Below are 18,158 nucleotides of genomic sequence, written 5' to 3'. Positions count from 1 at the left end.
AAACAGTGTGAAGCATCTCCCTCTTTTGGTAGTGAGTGATGGAATGTTTTGTATGGAGTAATTAATTATTCTAACATTTGAAATAATAGTTGGACACAGAAACAAAACCAGAAAGTATTTGGAAAAGAAAGTAGATTTAGGAAAAAAAGGATAATGAAAGAACAAAAAGAAAGGAGAAGAAATTAACATACTATGAGCATTACCTGAATTTCTGCATAGTTCTATTTTGTCTATTAATGTAATTTAACTTCTTTGCTCCACTCTTGAGGCTTAATCATCTCTCACCAAACACACACACTCATTAAAGTCACTGTTAAAGTAAAACAGCTGAGCATGACAGAGCTGGGAATAAGGTTTTCTCACTGCTTAGCTGAGAGAGTAATTAAAAAAAAAAAAAAATCAAACTCCTCATCTGTAACCCATCATTGTGTCAATATTATACAGGTTGAGATAACTGTATACTGAAACAAGCTGCTTTACAGAACTGGTAAGTGTCAAGCATTTGGGGCAGACAGACTTCAGTATGCACAAACCAAAGAGCTGTTTTCTGCTAGAATCATTTTCTGGCAGACTTCTTTCTACAGATTAAAACTTTTTCTGAATTTACAAAGAAAAGTGTTTCTGTAACAAGCAACGCCTATAGCTGATGGGAAATTAGTACAATAAAGACAGACCACTAAGAATACTTGCAATTAATTTAAAAAACTTCAGAAGTCCCCTACAGTTTCCACAACCAAATGATAACACCACACTTCTGTGTATTAGTTTATTTAATTCTTTATCGCCACTAAGAGCAAGTAAATTATGTTGATACAATTGGTAAACATATACATTCGCTAGAGCCTCCCACAATCCCACAGAGCTAAGGGAAACATTAAGGGATGTTACAGGATTAATGCTTTCATTCTACAATATGGATATATGGCTTTCATACAAGTTTAAAAAAATCGAAAAGGTAACACACTGCTAGCTTACAAAATCAATATACAAACTGAAAAAAAAGGAACAGGAAAAAGAGAGTAACCCATGAGAAGATATCATATAGCACTGGTTTAATAGATATATACAGAATTAGAAATCCATTGAACATGATATTCAGGCTTTAATTTGTTATTTTGACTTTCATTCCTTCTTTCTGTTTAACACCCAAACTGCAATTAAGATGATTTCTGTTTTACTTTGTTTTTTCAATCTTTTTTTCCCATTTTCCTCACTTTTTATTGGCAAAGAAAAAGCCTTTTTCTGCCTGGGCTTCTACGTTCACACTTAACTGAAGCAGTTCATCCACTTCGAAGCTTTGAACAAAGCCCTTCTGTGTACGTGGTGTGACAGAAGAGAACACCACTCTGATACTAAGTCCTATTGGCCATTTCATTGGCATGTGTTTTGCATTTTCCTTGGACACAGCTACCCTTCAACTGATAGGCTGGCAAGTGGGAAAAAACCTAGCTCTTCATCCTATATACCACTTTTGTATCCTTGTGTAAATAACAACACAGGACAAAAAGCTCTTTCTTTTGTACTTTAGCTTGAAAACATGGCAGCACTAGTTATGAGACACATTTTGAGTTACGGATGCACTTTTATACACATCTTTGCTTGGAGAGAGAGAGATAGAGAGATATATATATATACGCATGTATATTTAGAGAGCTGCTGTGTCTGATGCCGACATCCTCATTCGGTGGTTTCTAGCTCCAAGCTGCAGCAGTAGTAGCCTGCCTCTGCTTCAGGTCCCCTCAGCAACCACTACACAGACACTCTGGATTATCACAGCCATTTCCTTCAACTGTAAAAATCTAGATGAACTACGTAATTATCATATGGGAAGTGTAATGAATGACCTAATGAGAAAAGTTAAATAATGTCTTGTTGCCAGGTAGATTAGGGTGAGGGAATTCAAACAGTGTAATTAATTGAATGAAATTGGCTATGGTAAGACAGTCCTGCAGAGGCTATCCATTTTCCTAGCGTTACATCACAGAATTCAGGGCTACAGCTTTTGTCTTTAACTTTGAATGACCTTCTGAAATGGGAATACTTGGGAGCCTCTGTTGTATCTCATCAGTAAATTCATACATTGGACACAAGCTTTCAGTTTTGTTGTGGGTTTTGTTTGTTATTGTGTTTTTTGTAAGAAAGGAATAAGTACTGCAAGTACTTTTTTTTCATAGGCAACTCATTCAAAGCCCAGGGATTTAAAGACTAGGAGATACCTACTGAGTTTTTAGCTGTCTGGGATGGCAAGATACTCCACATTAAAATGGCAAACTGCAGAAAGAGCAAAAGGATTGCACAGCCCCACCAATGAGATAATGATAGTTGAATATACTTGAATTCCCATGGTTTCCTTGAAATATCTCATTTCTGCTCAGGGCAGAGTGATGAGGCCTCAGGGCAGACTGCCATTTTTGAAGAGTAGCAGAATGGGAACAGGTCTAGGTAGGCTTATTCATAACAGTAGAACACTTTGTGTGCTTTTGGATCAAAAATAAACAATGCTGAAGTCTACCCCCACTGACATATTGCTTCACCTTCCTATAAGAATTTGGGAGATCTGAAAGACTACTGTGTCATGTCAAAATGGTGTACCTCACCAATATTTTGCTTTAGAAAAGTGGCATGTTTATATTGTTAATGTTGTTGCAGTTCCTAGACTAAGGAAAAGTCAGGTTGGGTTTTGTCCCACCCTCATCACTGCCATTAGACTAAGGAAACTCAGTTCATCATATATATAAGGGGTTTCATTAAACAAATGGGAATGCTACACAATGTTTTTCTTCAGATGCTCCCTGCTAGCAGCATGGTTAGTTTCAGGGGTTTTATAGGCCTGTTTCCATAAACAGTTTCCACAAGTATTCACTTCCCCTTAGCTCATCCTAATGCTCCGTTGTTTTACTTGAATTGCCCGTTGCCACATGCCAACTGGTGAAGGATATACACCAAAGTTAAAAAAACATGTTATGTCTTCTCCTATCTACATCATCATAACTTGCACTCCTAAACCAGAAAAGACAGACATACTGTTGTCTCCTTTTCACATTGCCTCCTGTTGGACATGTTCTTTTGAGGTTGGGGTGGGACTTTACTTCTCTGTAACATTCCACATTTGATTAGTTTTCATTAAGGCACAAATCTAGCAAAGCATAAAAACAAATGTGCCAGCCAGTAACCCTGTCTTCCCTACTCAAGGAGCACGCAAAAGAAGTTTGTATAAAATCCTCCTGACTTCATACCTGTCTCTTCTTTACTAAGTCTCCAACACTGTCTGTTGATACATTTTATAATTATTACTCTTTAATTTCTTCTAATTTTTCTCCTTTGAAAAACAGTACAGTCCAGAATGTCATTATGGAATTAGAAGTTGAGAATCAGTAAGTTACAACTCAGTATCTACCTGCATGTACAACGAATGTTTTCCCTTCCCAAAGCCTTGCCCTATAGTTTTGCTGCACTTAATGGTCTGCCAGGCTGACAAGCAATGATTCTCTTTCAATACGGGCACTTCTGTCAGAGACATGACAAAGTCAGAAAATGCCCCAAACCTCAAATATTGTTTTGAATGAAGATACAGACAGGCCTAACTGCTTAGAAGCATGGCTCAGCCTACTTAGAGGAAGGGAAGGGAGCTATATCCAAATTCCCCTACGTTTAAACTTGCTAGAATCCAGAGTCTGGATGCCGATTCACCCTTAGCTGATGTTCAGCAACTCACCCCTCTCTTTCCTAAGGGATTTGAGTGCTCAGAAAAAGGCTGTCATTTGGGGGATTTTGATCATCTCCCCATACCATATCATAGCTGTAGCAAATGAAGATGGAAACCACTTCTCGAGAGGGACATTCATGAAACAAGCTTCAGTTGGTTAAGCTAGCTAAGCAACACATCTATGCTAAGTCATTTTCCATTGTAACAGGATAGCACCAAGAGGGCAAAACACATATTTCATCTGAAGTAGCCGCCCCCACAGCACTGTCAGACAAGCTTGCCCTCCCAAAGGAGGGAGGGTAGCAGATTAGAAAGCAAATAAGGAGAAAATCCAGAATGACTCAAGTGGAAACTGAGCAAGATAGGATGGGAAGAGGTTTTGTTCAGATACTTGCCTCTTGCTTTCTTGATAATGTCACTAGTGAAGAAACTGCTCTTATTAGGTACCAGGTATCTCCTTTCAGAGCTGACTTGACTGACCGATTCTATTCAGTCTTCCTCTGTTCTGCCATGAATTACTTATATCATCTCCTTCACAGTCAGAGTTTCCACAGAATGTTTTCTGCTGATTTCTTGGAAATTTTCTTCATTGTTTATAAACTATGACAGATACAACTCCAATTACTGTCAACAATAAGATGCCAATATAGATCCAAACATATGTGGCTGAGTAGTACAGAGGAAGTGTTCTCCTATTTCACGCCCTTTGCTACCAGGACTGCTGAGCTTTCTTCTGGTCCTAACATGGTATTTTTTTGTTTGTTTGTTTTCTGTAAACTTTCTCCCTGGAGGCCCTACACCACCACAGGAACTTGACTGGCCTCCTTCAAAAACTATTAGGAATGTTCCTTTAACAAGCCAGATGGGAAGTTAATTATAAGGGCCATAAGGTGTCAGAGGAAACACAGGGGAATTTATTTTCTTCTTGCTCACAGAGGTGGAAATCAGAAGTCACATCTAAGGTTTGCTAAAGTATAGTCAAACTGTTGGTCTCAGCATCATTCCCAACTGCTGCCAGCTCCCTACTAAACATGGACTAGATTAACCAGTGTAAGACAATGGTGCAACAGTGTTTGCACTCAAAGCTGAATCACTTTAAGTGAACTGATGCAGCATTTAGACAGATAAACCTTTGGTGAGTGAAAAAGCTTCTTTCTCCCTTTGCTTTCAATCAGACCTACCAATCCGTTAGCTTAGTCTGAGGCACAAGCACAGGTAGACCTGATTAGACCATGAACAACCCAAATAGCACCCAGAACCACCCAAATATGAGCCTTTATGATTTTGGATTTGGTCATTGCACATCCACCACATGTTGCAGACATTTTTAACTATACCACTGGCTCAGGTATGTCTAACAGCATAGTCAAAGTAACAAGGACATCAACACAGACTGCAAAACACACCCAAGGAGTCTGGGAAATAATTGTGTGGCTAGTCTACCTTGAGCTATGTGCAGCCTTGGCTAGCTGGCTTCAGAGGGTTTGGGAACATCTACAGAAGGACTTGCCTCACTGTGAGTTCAGATCAGCCATACCCTCCGTATGAGAAAAAAAGAGGGCAAGCTCTGCAATTGTTATAAAATTTTTGTATAGAATACGGGAGTGATGTTAGTCTGGAAAAAGACTCTGCTTGTCTACAGGCTAATCCCAAGAGAGCAACGTGATTTACTCAGATGAACACACCCTGCTGCAGCTTCGCTGAAGTCAGTGGATACCCGCAGCAGTACAAGGGAGACCAGTCCTCTCAACCAGCAGGCAAGCCTGCAACGTACACAAATGACAAACCTTGTTTCTTGCTGTTGAATTTTAAGATTTAGAATTTAAAAGCAATGATTTTGAAATTAATTTGGGCACTGAAATCCCTTATGTTTCCTCTAGAAAGTCTGGTCTGCTGGTTGTTTAGTTTGTTAAACAACCCTTCACCTGGGGACAGACCAGCCTTTTGTCAGATCTTTTTTCTTTGTGACTTTTCTCAGGACTTACTATCATTTAAAATAGGGAAAATTGAACAAACTGAAAACCAGTTGTTTATAATTTTTCTTTTTGTTTTCCCTGCAGACCATTTAAAAAAAAAAAAGCTACAGAACTGTTTTGACAGTTTTTGCAAGGTCTTTTTGCTTATAAAAAAATGGAAGAAAGCAAAAGGTACTGGTGTTATATTTCCCTTCTGCTCTACTAACAGAGAAACAAAAATTAATTTCAACCCTATTGGTTTCAAGTCCCACACATTGTCCCTTTTTTTGGTCAGAAATATGAACTACCTCAGGCAGCTTCCAAACAGATTTCTTTTGTTACTTCCCACTAGACATACTATTTTTCAATCAGCTATAATTAAAATCAACAGGAAGATTCCCACTGATACAAAAGGGAGTTGGGTCAGGCAGAATCACAACAATTTCAACTAGATTTTTGTGAAAAGGATATTCTCCCTTCTGGCAAAACAAACAAATAAAAGAAAGCATTTTTCAGCTTTTATAGGCAAAACAGAGGACACTACCATCCACAGCGTGATATGCTAAAAAATGGAAAGTTTTGCTATCATTCCACTTGGAAAAATCATTGCTAGAAAATCACAAAAAATTAGGACACTTCTATGTCCAGCAGTTGAAAGATTTCAGAATTTTTACTGCCAACATCCAAAATATGGCCAAGGATAGGAGTGCTACTGGTTTTTACCTGGAGATGGTGGCATTTTGGAATGAACATTCACCACATCCAAAAAAATTCTATGCCTGTAAATACTCTATAAAATGCCCCCATCCTTTCCTTAAACAAATAATTTCATACAGTTATCCAGATGTAATAAGAACTTCAGAAACAACTATGGTTTTTTTCCAGATATAAGGTCCCAATCTTAAATATAATTCCATCCAGCCAGACTCCTATGTTCACACAGGGCACCACTGGCTTCAGCAGAGCTCCACACAGGTTCAGGTTCTGCTTGCATGGAGTAATTACCAGATTGAGACCTATGGCAAGACTTGAGAAAAAAATATTTTTAAAACCTCTACATTGTTCAATATACAATAGATGTAATTTTCTAAATGAGTTTGGAGTCCTTATTACAGGCCTCTAAAAATTGTTGTTAGGGTTATACATTAAAAATACTAAAGTAATAAAAAAAGGTTTTTTTTTTTCTGTTTGTTTGTTTGTTTCCTTCTATGGTACCATTAAGCTATAAATAATTTTAGGATAAAATGCCTAGGTATAAATGAAACTGTTAACTGATCGTGTTTGCTGATGTCCTTTTCTCACATTGCCCAAGTTGGCTCCATTAATCCAGCATCTTCTCTTGTTTCTTGCCTTCCTTTTTCTTCTTCTTGGATTCTGTCAAGATAACAATAACAATAAAAAATTAGCATCTAGCAGTCACTGCAAAAAACTTCATCCCATATGCCTGAAAGTTCCCCTTATTTTCTCTGTGCCCGCAAGAACTAACTTTGTTTCCTCATTCTGGACAAGGAAAGGGAAAACAGAAGGAAAGGCAGCAAAAAAAGAAGCGGTCGAGGTGCTGGAGAAGATGGAAAGGAGGGGGTGCATGTCCAGTTCAGAACCCTTCCTATCTGAGCAGCTGGCCCTGTTTGGCATGCAAAGCATTGTCTCAGGAACTTGCTTTGAAAATAAGAAAACAGCAGGCAGCTCCTGGAGAAACCGGGTCATGGCTCAGTGGAGAGCTGGAAGAAAGCTTTGCACACACTACCCACACACATACCCCTCCCTTGCTTCCTTTCTCTTTCATTGTTAGTCTTTGGCTTTCTCTGAATACGAGAGCAACTCCAGAACGTGGTGAGAAAGCTCACTTGTTTCTTCAGCTTCTCCATTGCCAACCCTTCCCCTTTTGTATGGGACAAACACCTATGTACAGTTGAGGGGCAGTTGAAGTTTGGCCTGGAGTCATTAGAGCACGGCCTGACCAGCCAGCCAGTACCAATACGACAGGGAAGGGACTAGGGAGCATCTGCTTCTCTGATTAATTTGCAGTAAATAAGAGAACGATGTGAAGGTACAAGTTTATACATTATATTACCATCTGTGGTAACTTTCAGTGTGCTATAGGGTAGTGTGGTGTTCTACAGGCAGAGGAAATTCAGTGAATTGAATTTGAAAATGAACATGAATTAAGGGGATTAGGTACTCTTGTATCACACGTCACCTTGTAATGGGGGAAATAACAACTCTCACTGGGAACGTGAATAAATCCTTGTGGATACCACCACAAAAGACAGTACTAGAGAGAGACGGAAACTGAGTTTCTGTGAAGCATCTTTCCTGGAACCAAAACAGCAAGCAAGTAGACCCATGTTTGCCTTAACCCAGATTTCACTTTCTTCCTTTGAATCCTACCTTTGTTTCTTCCTTCTCAAAAAACACCACCCTCCACAAAAACCCAAACAAAACCCATGCAAACCAAACAAACCAACAAAAACCATCTCAGGTTAAAGAACAAATATCACCGTGAATGAGAAGACAAGCACTTGGCCCTTAAGGTGGTACTCTTCTTTGTGAATATGATTCTTTTCTCTCTGACCAGTTTGCATAGCATCGACAGTCAAGCAATCATCAGCTCTGGTAAAACCAGCTTACTTGCATTAAAGCCAAGGGAACTACACTGACATCTTTCAGCTATGGATAGGGCCAGGGTACCTTCAGCAGAAGGGAGACTTAGGTTATCACATTTCTCTGACAGTTGTTTTTCCTGTTTGTTAGTGTTTCAAAACAACATCTTTTTTCTTCATCTTTTTCAACAAGACAAAAATTGTTTCAAATAATCCTTTAGTCAAAGCAAGATAAAATGCCTATTTCATGTTTAGTCACATAATCTGCTGTAAAATCTCTTTCCCTTAAAAACATTGCTTAACATTTAAAGGGATAATAATTTGAAACAAGAAATAATTTGCTTTCATTTGAAAATGTACTATTACTTTTTTCCCCTGCCTTTCTATGTGTGTCTGTTTGTGTGCGCGCGTGTGTGTATGCATGCCCGCAGTCTGGAGCCATTCACAGAATCTGGCACTATCTTACAGCCCGTTGTTCCAAAATGTCATTTTTCATTAAGTTAATATCTAATTTGCTTTCAGCTAAAGCTTTTTTCCCCCTACAAATTTTCTGTCTCCCCTCCTATCCTCTTTCACCCACATCCTCTACTTCCTCTAATTTTCCCTCTGTATCACTGACCCTCCTGGACTCTGTATTGATTGCACTTTCTCTCACTCTCTCTCTTCCTCCCCAGTACTGCTTTCTCTGAAAGAAGCAGCAGCATTTTATCAATCAGACCAGCACTTGAATCCGTAAAATCTATTTAGACCCAGCACAAGGAGAAAGGCACTCTGCAGACTTCAACTAAATTTACTAAAAGCAAAGGAGACATATGAATGTGGGCAGACTACTAAAAGGACTCTACTGAAGAGTACGTGCATGGTACGGGTGAAGTCATCACCAAGAAAACGTTTTGGTCTGGAGTCATGTGATCACACCAGGTCCCCATCCTCACTTGACTTGAGGTACCAGACAACCCACTGTTTATTCATTTGCACTTGGCCCCTGTGGGTCTCTATCTGCTCCTGTTAGCAAAAGCTCAGTTCCTCCCTGTTGTCTACCTTGTGATAATCTGCATGTCACCCAAACTCCTAAACCAGTCTACCTACCAAGACAAGTGATTCTGCTTTTTGCCTCAGCACAGTAAAACCCTCATGTGTGGGATGTATTTCCTCTCATATTAAAGGTACTCACACCACCACACCTTGACCTTTCGGACAGGTAAGATGTAGTGATGCAAAGCACATTTGTTTCATGAAATAACATGCACCCCCAGAGCTGTGTTAATATAAAAAAAAAAGAGAAAAAGAAAACTGCTTAAATATTTCCCATATTTGCTGTTCATACTTTCATGCACAAGTCTGTTCACAGCTATCCTCCACCTGCTTTGACTATGGTCAAGCTACAGACTACCGTATGTCCATGGCTAACAAAGTATAAAGTTGCTTTAAGATGTACTTTGTTCATGTTTTCTTATTGCTCAACCTAGTCTTTGCATCTGTGTCATTCAGGCTTTTGTTGTCCTCATCTCTCTTCACCCTACACTACTATTTCGACTTTTATGACATACTGTCAGGTCAGCTCACACAACCACACTGGGATACATATCACCCTGATCACTTGGTCTGCCAATGCTTCCCTTCCCCAAGTAAACAGTCCTCAATTTTTGTGTCTGGTTTACAGCGCATACTTTCCTCCTTCCCTTTTATCCCACAGTGAGAGGCTGCCTAGCAGCGCTCTGGATCAGATGGAGGCCAGGATCTTGGACCAGGGCACACGCAAAGAGCAAATTCAGAATACTTGGCAGAGTGCAGCAACCAAGCACTGCACACCCATCCATCCTGCTCTCCCCTGGAACCCAGGGCACTTCCAGCAAGATAAAAACACCCATGTAGTGTTGTACCAATACCCCTGCAAGAGTGAAGTGTGTCGATGCACACACACTGGATTACCTAATCATACATCACCTGAATAACCCTATAAATAGTCATATGCCTAAGAATTATGCGCAGGATTAAAAGGTGTAGTGGTCATGGATTAGCACTGCACCCTCTTCTGTGGGTCCATGATGACTGGTAACAAAAATTCCAGTGAGAATCTTACCGAGTAAACAAATGGCTTTGATAAGCAGAACTTTCTTTATGCAATTTGGAATGGCAGCAGCCCTCTTTAAATAGTCATCTTTATACCAGAGCCTCATTCTTACTATGCAAGCAGCGAAGGAAAGTAATTATGTTGAACAGGAGCCACACACCATTTGAAGCCACTCTTAATGTGTAAGGCACAAAAGGGAGGTAATTACATTTTAACAGAAGCCAAGCTTTGTAAACCGAGATTTGCAGGCATTTATTTTTATTTGTTGAGAAGAAGGTAACGATTCACTCATGGCACTGCTGAACTCCTGCATATAAAAGTCAAGCAGTGTCCCCAAAAGCAATATAAATCATTTGAAATAGCAAAAGCTGTGCTGATGGAAGGTTAGAGTGAAGAATTTCAATACCAGGTCTTCAGGACACAGTTTTCCCAGGAACCAGCACTCAGTCCCACTGAGTATAGAGGAAGGCAGGTTTTCTAAAGGGCTCTCTACCTCTTATTGGGGCAAATTTTCCAAAGCACTTGGTTGCTGTGGTGGGGCAGGGCAACAGTGCCATTGGTTGCAAGGAACTTCTGAATTTGGGGGATGAAATGCTAAGCCAAGTGGAAGGGAGCTGTCTTGGCTTTGATGAAGCCAAGGATTTTATCCCTTGGTGAAAAAAAATCTTAGCCTAAAGAGGTTCACCCTGCTCTCTAGGAAGAGAAACTGTACTATCTTGTGATTTCCACGACTGCAGAAACAAATCCCTTGATTTCTGACATACTCTTCAAATATAGTATTTCTTCTGCTTCTAGAAAAAGAGAACCTTTCATGGCCATCTAATTCCTTTTCCTCCTATTTTCCTGCACTATATACAGCATTCATGTATTCCAAATGGTTTAGAAGGAAAAACTATATTACAATAGCAAGTGAGTTCCAAAATTAATTCTTCTGAAAAGCCTTTTTGAGCAACATAGTTCTACTGGATGGAAAAAAAAAAAAGCAATAATCCACTAGCTAAAGAGCAGTAGAAGACAAGACTCCAATGAATCTATGACTTTGATGTGACTTTTACTTCATTAATGTATTACAATTGATTATATCCCCTATACTTCAGCTCTTTGCTGTTTAATGACTTTCTCTTGTTGTCTGTAAGTGTTTCTCAATTTCTCCATTCTTCCAGTCACTCCTGTCCAGCAGGTTTTGTTGTGCTTCTCACTTTGCTAAATTTCCATTTTGGATAGACCTGGATTTGTTCCCAGTTGAACACAAGATGGACCCAATTCAAACCTGAAGGGTGCAGCTACCCCGTATAACCCAGGAAGGCATGCCGCAATGTGTGTTATGAATGGGGAACAGCTAGATTTATGCCTGTAACAAACACTAACATATCGGACAAAGAAATGGGCCAAAGAGCCACTCATGGAAAAAGTTTCACTCATTTTCTTTCTCATTGGAATTGCAAAAAGAAATAAATGCAGGGAAAAATTAATCCTATTTATTCTAAAACTAGGTGCAAAGCTCTGAAACAATCTTAAACAGTCAGAAGCCGTTGCTTGAACCTGACGTACAGATGTAAGATGTTAGAAATGTTTCCTTTAACATCCTTACTTAAACTAGCCCGGAATTACAGGGAGTTTTTTTTTAAAGAGGTCATTTTTTGAAACCGAGGATTTTCATCAGAAAGGTTTTGTTTTGGTGATTTTCTTCATTCAAATATTCGGGAGAAAAAGTTTCAAAATCGCCTAGGCACAGGCACACAAAAGACCACAAAGATACACACATTTTCTGATTTTGCTAGATGGTCTAATGGCCCAAAGACAAAGATGAGGAAAGTTTCATCTCATTTTCTTTACATCTGGGTCACATGTATCTAAGATGTTAGTCTTAAGAGTAAGTATTCAGAAGATTGCAAGGGATAAACTTTTCAAGCAAAGCCTGTTTTGCAACTGGAGACTGCTGAAGGCGTCCGGTAACTGGAAAGTGATTTCCCAAAGTAGCTCACTTTGCTCTTCTGTTTGCTTTTTCGCATCTCCCTCTGGTACATTTGTACTGCTGCTTCTGTAGGGTGTGGACTTTCTTACTGTTCTTTGTCATGTTCTGTGCTCAGCACAAGAGGGACCCAGTCCCAGCTGGCTCTTCAGCCCTCTGTCTGTGCTGTACAGAAGATCCCTCTTAATGCCAGCGAGACAGGTGCAGGCACAGACTGATACATTCAGAGTTCACTCTCTGCATTCACATGTCTGCAGGAGACTGCTGACAACAAAAAGTATTAATAATCCATTTGGAGTTTGGCATGTACCTCTACAGCAAAAAGATCACACATAGAGGCAGTTTATATGTCAAACGAAGATCTATATCATATATAAATATATATATTATATATAAATAGTTTTTTAGCAGAAAGTTATTTGTGATAAACTGTGAATAGAGACCCTATTTTATTTAGTTAGTTTTTGAAAACCAGGCACACACATTTCTCAGTTGTGCTTTCTGCACGTGCCCCAGAACAGATCTACCCTCAGTACTCCACACTCTGAAAAGTTGCCTGCAAAACTTTCACAGTAAGCACAGACAGAAGAAAAGATAGAGAGATAGTGACATGGAAAATGAGATGGAGGGATAAAGAAGGAGGAAAAAAGCTTGAAAGGAAAGGAAGTGAAGAAGTAGAAAAGGAAAGGAAAGGACAGAAAGGAAGGAACAGAGCTTTCTCTCTGTTTCACTGCTGGGAACAGTAATGAGTGTAAACATTTGCTGATGGTGTATCTTTTATCACAGCAAGTCCCACAGCTTCAGGCATTTTCGTGGCTCAAGGGCACTGACTAATGCCAAGGAGGCTGGACTGCTCTTGCAAGCCAGGAAAGTGAGACAATGAGCATGTAACAGAATTGGCACACACGAGGCTATTTAAACTTTCACCCACAAAGGTCTGTATTAAACCCTAGAAGAAACTCCTGCAGGCACAAGAGGGTTAAACAAGAACATTTATCACATCCAGTTTTTCATCTTTTGGGCCAGCACAGAAAAAAAAAATAATCAGAAATACAAACCAGGGGGTGAGAAAACATGGAGGTCTAGGTTGCCCATGAAAATTCCCAACCTTTTCTTTTGAAAAACACCTGTAAAAGCTGCAGGACAACTAAAAACTGAAAAATACTTTTTTTAAAAGACAAAATTCTTTCTCCCTCTCCTACAAGCACTTCGTGCTCCCTGGAATCAGGGCTGTGTCAGTCAGATTGATATTATGTTATGACCTGATGATACATTCAAATTATTTATCCAAACAGTGTAATTTTTCAAAGGTACAAAAGCAGTCTCAAGGAAGAATACAGTGCAAAGCCTCCAAGAAACATAAGGAAATGGAAGCAGAAAAAACACCATTAAAGACATCCGAACTTTATTAGTTATGGACTGCACTGGCACCTGACTAGCAGCTTGAGGCTAGTCCACACTGTAACCATCATTGTGCTTATTTTTCTTATATGGCTTACTCTTGGTCCCACTTAAATGGAGAAAAACCTTATTTCCTCATGTTATGGCAGCAGGAGCCAAATCACAGAGATGTGTCCCAGAGCCTAAAGTTTCCAGTGAGTTTTACTTCATCTTGAAATAACAAGCCTTGTCCTCAGACTAGCAAGGGGCACAGGGAAACACAACCAAGCTTTAGTACCCAGTCTCACCCCTCTGGACCACTGTTTCTTCTCTTGGTTTTCACATTTCTCAGCTCCATAAGGCATAAATTATTCATGACAGAACTGTCTCTCACAATGTTTATGCAGTGCTTAGTACAATGGCACTCTTTTTCAGCTGGGGCCTCTGGGCACTCAAGCAATACAAATAATCATGACGATAGCAACAATAATAACAGCCAGCTATGCTGTTCCCACCGGGCACCCACTGCCAGTGTCTGCCCCGCAGGGCTCAGATCACTGTATTTCACTGCAGGCTCCTGGTCAGTGCCAGAGGCCATTCTTCAATAAACCTGCCTCATCCTTTAGACCAAGAGAAAAACCTCCCCATTTTGCCTTTCAGGTTTTTGTTTAACTATCACAGCTGTTTCCTAATACGAGAAAATCCCTCATTTTTATATCTAATTAGTTTGAGCAGATCCTATTATTATGCCTCCTGTAATACTAATTATTACGCTAGCTGCATGCCTGCACGACTAATGAGTTACATTAAAGATGGGGAATTCTGAAACCTGAAGAGGGAGATACAGCACGAGTGTGATGCCAAAACACCGGCATCTTTCAAACAAAAGAAAATCGTAGTCGGAACAAGTAATTTCTTCTCCCCATGTCCCCTCCAGCTAGTCTTTAGAAGCAGACATTTTATTGCTGCACAAAGGCAAAGTTGAGGGAGTGCACCCCGGAAAAAGCAGATTGTCCAACACGCAAAATGGAGTGGGCTGCAGGTGGTCCTTTTCCTCAGTGCATCACCTAGTTTGTCTGAGCAATGAATAGGTGCGTTATCAGGAGAGCAATTCATTCAGACAACATCACCGTCAGCTCCTTGAAACAGCTAGCAGCCAAGTCATCCTGCCAAAGTGCAGTCAGTCTGTCCTGGCAGTGCACTGTGAGTAAGATGTCTTCTCTGCACGTAGAAATCAAGGCTGTCACTGTAGTGCTGTCGTTTTCTGCTCCTGGCACCAAAGTAAGGACAGGGATATACCTGCTCGTTAACAAAAGTCCAGCTCTTTGGTTTTGACACTAAGCTCCCTAAGAAGACACAAGGTAAGTCAGTGTCAAACACTGCCTTAAGTCCACTGAGATTAGTAACGTCAAAACCAAAGACCCTAATTAAAGATTGCAGTGCAGGCACTCTCCTTAAGTAAATCGTCACATTCCGATAATTGTAATTGCAGACTAGGGTAAAAGGGAGCTGTAGCTACTAGTCAGAGCATGAAGCCAAGAGTCAACAGCACCTAGCTGAGTGCCTGGACTGCCACTGCCACTGTGTCAACCTGGAAAATAATTTTCTGACTTTCTGACTTTCAATTACTACTTTTCTTTAAATTGTACTTCCTCAGCTCCAAGGAGTGACAGTAGGATTAGCTAATTGCTGCCTGTAAAGATTGCTAGATGAAAGAAACAATGTAGTGCAGATGATTTGTATTTCACTAAACTTTTAAGTAAAGCTCTTCAAACAATATGAAATTATTAAAAACACACAGACCACAGTCTTTCCTCCACTGCAGTAGCACGCACACCATGCCAAACACAGGGAACTGCACTGACACCTTGCTAGACCTTCAAATGCTACACCTGATCTGCATTACAGGAAAGAGATTACAGCCATTAACAACTTGGGTAGGTCTTGCCTCCATGTAAGAAACCTTTCCAAATACTGCGTATTGGAGGATGTGATCTGTGGACGCCACCTCAATTAAAGACAACAGTGGTGTAAGCAGTGTTAATGTTTGCCAACCTTTGTTGGAATTGTTTTCCTATGTGGCAAGGACTGAGCTGAGCCAGGATAAAGTAACTCATAGATCAGATATACTGTAAAATTGATAAAAAGTTGGAAGGGGAGATTTATTAAAAAGAACTAAAGCAAGCCGGGTGAAAAAGTTACCAGAAAGGAGCATAATTCAAAAAATGAAGGGTACATTGCAGAAAGAACAGGCAGACTGCCTATTCTATTTAATTTTATCTTAATCAGAAGAATAAATAGCTAAAAGTACAAGAGTTATGGGGAGAGAGAGAGGAAGAATGAGAGTGACAGAAAGAGCGAAAAAAGAAATAAAGCCTATCAGGCAACCCAGCTCAATAAAAATAAATTCCTCCTCTCTCAGCGGTTAAAGCAAAATGTTTCCTGAATCCTGACAATACTCCATTCTTTTACTTTCTGGCTGGCTGGAACCCGAACAACCATCAATCAAGTTTGGGTGGCTGTGAAGTAGGCCAGATGGACTATGTCGGAAGCGTTTTCTGCTCTTCAGTGCAAGTTGGCCATTAGAGCAGCCACTCGACAGAAGTGCCTGAGTCTTTCACATCTGTCAAGATAGTTTAGGGAGACCTTGAACATATCCTAGCCTTGCAGACACTGATTAGAATATGCAATTGTGTGTGCTAGAGGAGAGATGGCTGCCTCCACTGGGATTTTGTGATAAAAATTATCCTTTCATCCTTTCCAGCCTTTGTGACAGGCTTTCTCATGACCTCATTTGTGTACTAAATACACAAACCATGGTGTCTGGGATATCACTGTCACGTTGCTGACAATCTCTCTGTCCAAATACACAATATTCAAGAATGAACGACAGTTTTCATCCTGTGTTAACTACACTTTAGCACAGCAGCCCAGGACCAACCTATTGTCTTCCAGTCTGAGAACACCTCAGCAAAGCTATGGAGAAAAGAGCTCATTAGATATTCAGATAAAATTCAAATTCTTGATTCATCATCTGCTCTCCCCCTTAAATTCATTACACAGCAGAGTTTCTATAATAATTCTCCCCTTGCAAGCAGTGAGATCCAAAATGACCAAATGTCACAGACTACAAGCCATACTTAGAGTCAGATGCTCAGAAGAAAAAATACTGAGACAAAGCAGTTGCTAATAAGGAAAAAATACAATTTTTTTTTTGTTAGTTTCCAAAATGAGAGTGCTTCAAAGAGATTTTAAGGCTTTTCCATAAATGCTGACTAATGATAAAACAAATCCATAAGAACACTTAGATCACCAGTTTATGAGACAGGCATTGATTCCTAAAGTTAATTAGTATCTCCTGGTTTAATTTAGCAGAAGTTTTGCCACAGCTCATAGAAGTTCCTGGAAAACCAAAATATACTTTTATCAGCAAATCTGAAAAATGATAACCCTTGGGATTTTTCTGCAGGTATAATTTTCCTTTCTGTTAAGCATAGATCAAACGCCTATGAAATAGTAGTCATCTTTGAAAAAGTTAGGTAAGAGGAGGGGAGAGACACAGAATTCATCCTGTCAGCAAAGTTGCTGCATGTTCATGAGCAGGAAAGGTGGAATGGCAACAGGAGAGCAGCAGTTACAGATAACATCAATTTATTTGCATTTTTCTCAAAGAACAGAGAAGTTAAGGAGGAACCTCAGACACCAAGTCACACTAAGCAAATGTGTCACGTGAAACCCGATACACAATACTCATTGGGCAAGCCTAGATGAAATAATCTGTTTTACCGACACACCTTCTTGGGTTCTTAACTAACCGGATTATTTAACTTTTTCAAAAAAATTTAAGAGTTAGGGAGAATTGTGAAGGTCTCAGATAAAGATATCTACTCCACATGCAAACAGAGATCAAAAGAAAAACATATTTAGGTTATTTAGTGGCTGTAATGAACAATAAAGGAAGTATTACAACAATCTTTTCTTTTTCAGCACAAATCTGTAGAGGACATGCTTAGAATACTGTGTACAGTCCAGTCTCTTAATCTCACAAATGATTTTGTAATAATAGAAGGAATCTAGGTAAGTCCAGCAGAGAGTATTCTTGTCATGGATAAATTGTTATACAACAAAATACTTAAGTCGGAGGTTTTAGCCTTAAAAGATGGCAAGTGACAAAAAGTAGCAGAAGATATATAAAACTACAATTGATCGGAGAAGCTAAATAGGGGCCTTTACTCACCCCATTTACAATATGAAATCAAAAGGAAAAGTGATGGAATGGAAAGGTTACAAACACCACCTAATAGAAGGAAAATTTCAGTGCACAGGAAGGGCGTTAATCAAGAAAATCATGAAAACAGCCCTTTTTCTGAATATACTAGTATTTTTCAGTGCAATATTCTCAGTCAGTTCACATCTGCTTTTGGTACTCCCAACCTATCACTGTCAGAGATGTATTCAGTGATGCAGC

General features: G+C 39.7%; 1 protein-coding gene across 1 annotated transcript in view; it reads right to left on the bottom strand.

Moving 5' to 3' along the window:
- Positions 1–752: 752 nt before the first annotated feature.
- The window catches only part of PTN (pleiotrophin), a 78,960-nt gene continuing 61,554 nt past the window's right edge, over positions 753–18,158 (bottom strand). Inside the window, exon 5 of the mRNA XM_075050792.1 lies at positions 753–7,035. Within this exon, the coding sequence (XP_074906893.1) occupies positions 6,983–7,035 (53 nt within the window). The 3' untranslated portion in view covers positions 753–6,982. The remainder of the gene's footprint in view (positions 7,036–18,158) is intronic.

This window comes from Buteo buteo, chromosome 19 (genome assembly GCF_964188355.1).
Source record: "Buteo buteo chromosome 19, bButBut1.hap1.1, whole genome shotgun sequence".
NCBI lineage: Eukaryota > Metazoa > Chordata > Aves > Accipitriformes > Accipitridae > Buteo > Buteo buteo.
Note: the sequence above shows the minus strand (reverse complement) of the source record. Positions and strands in the feature narration are given on the sequence as shown.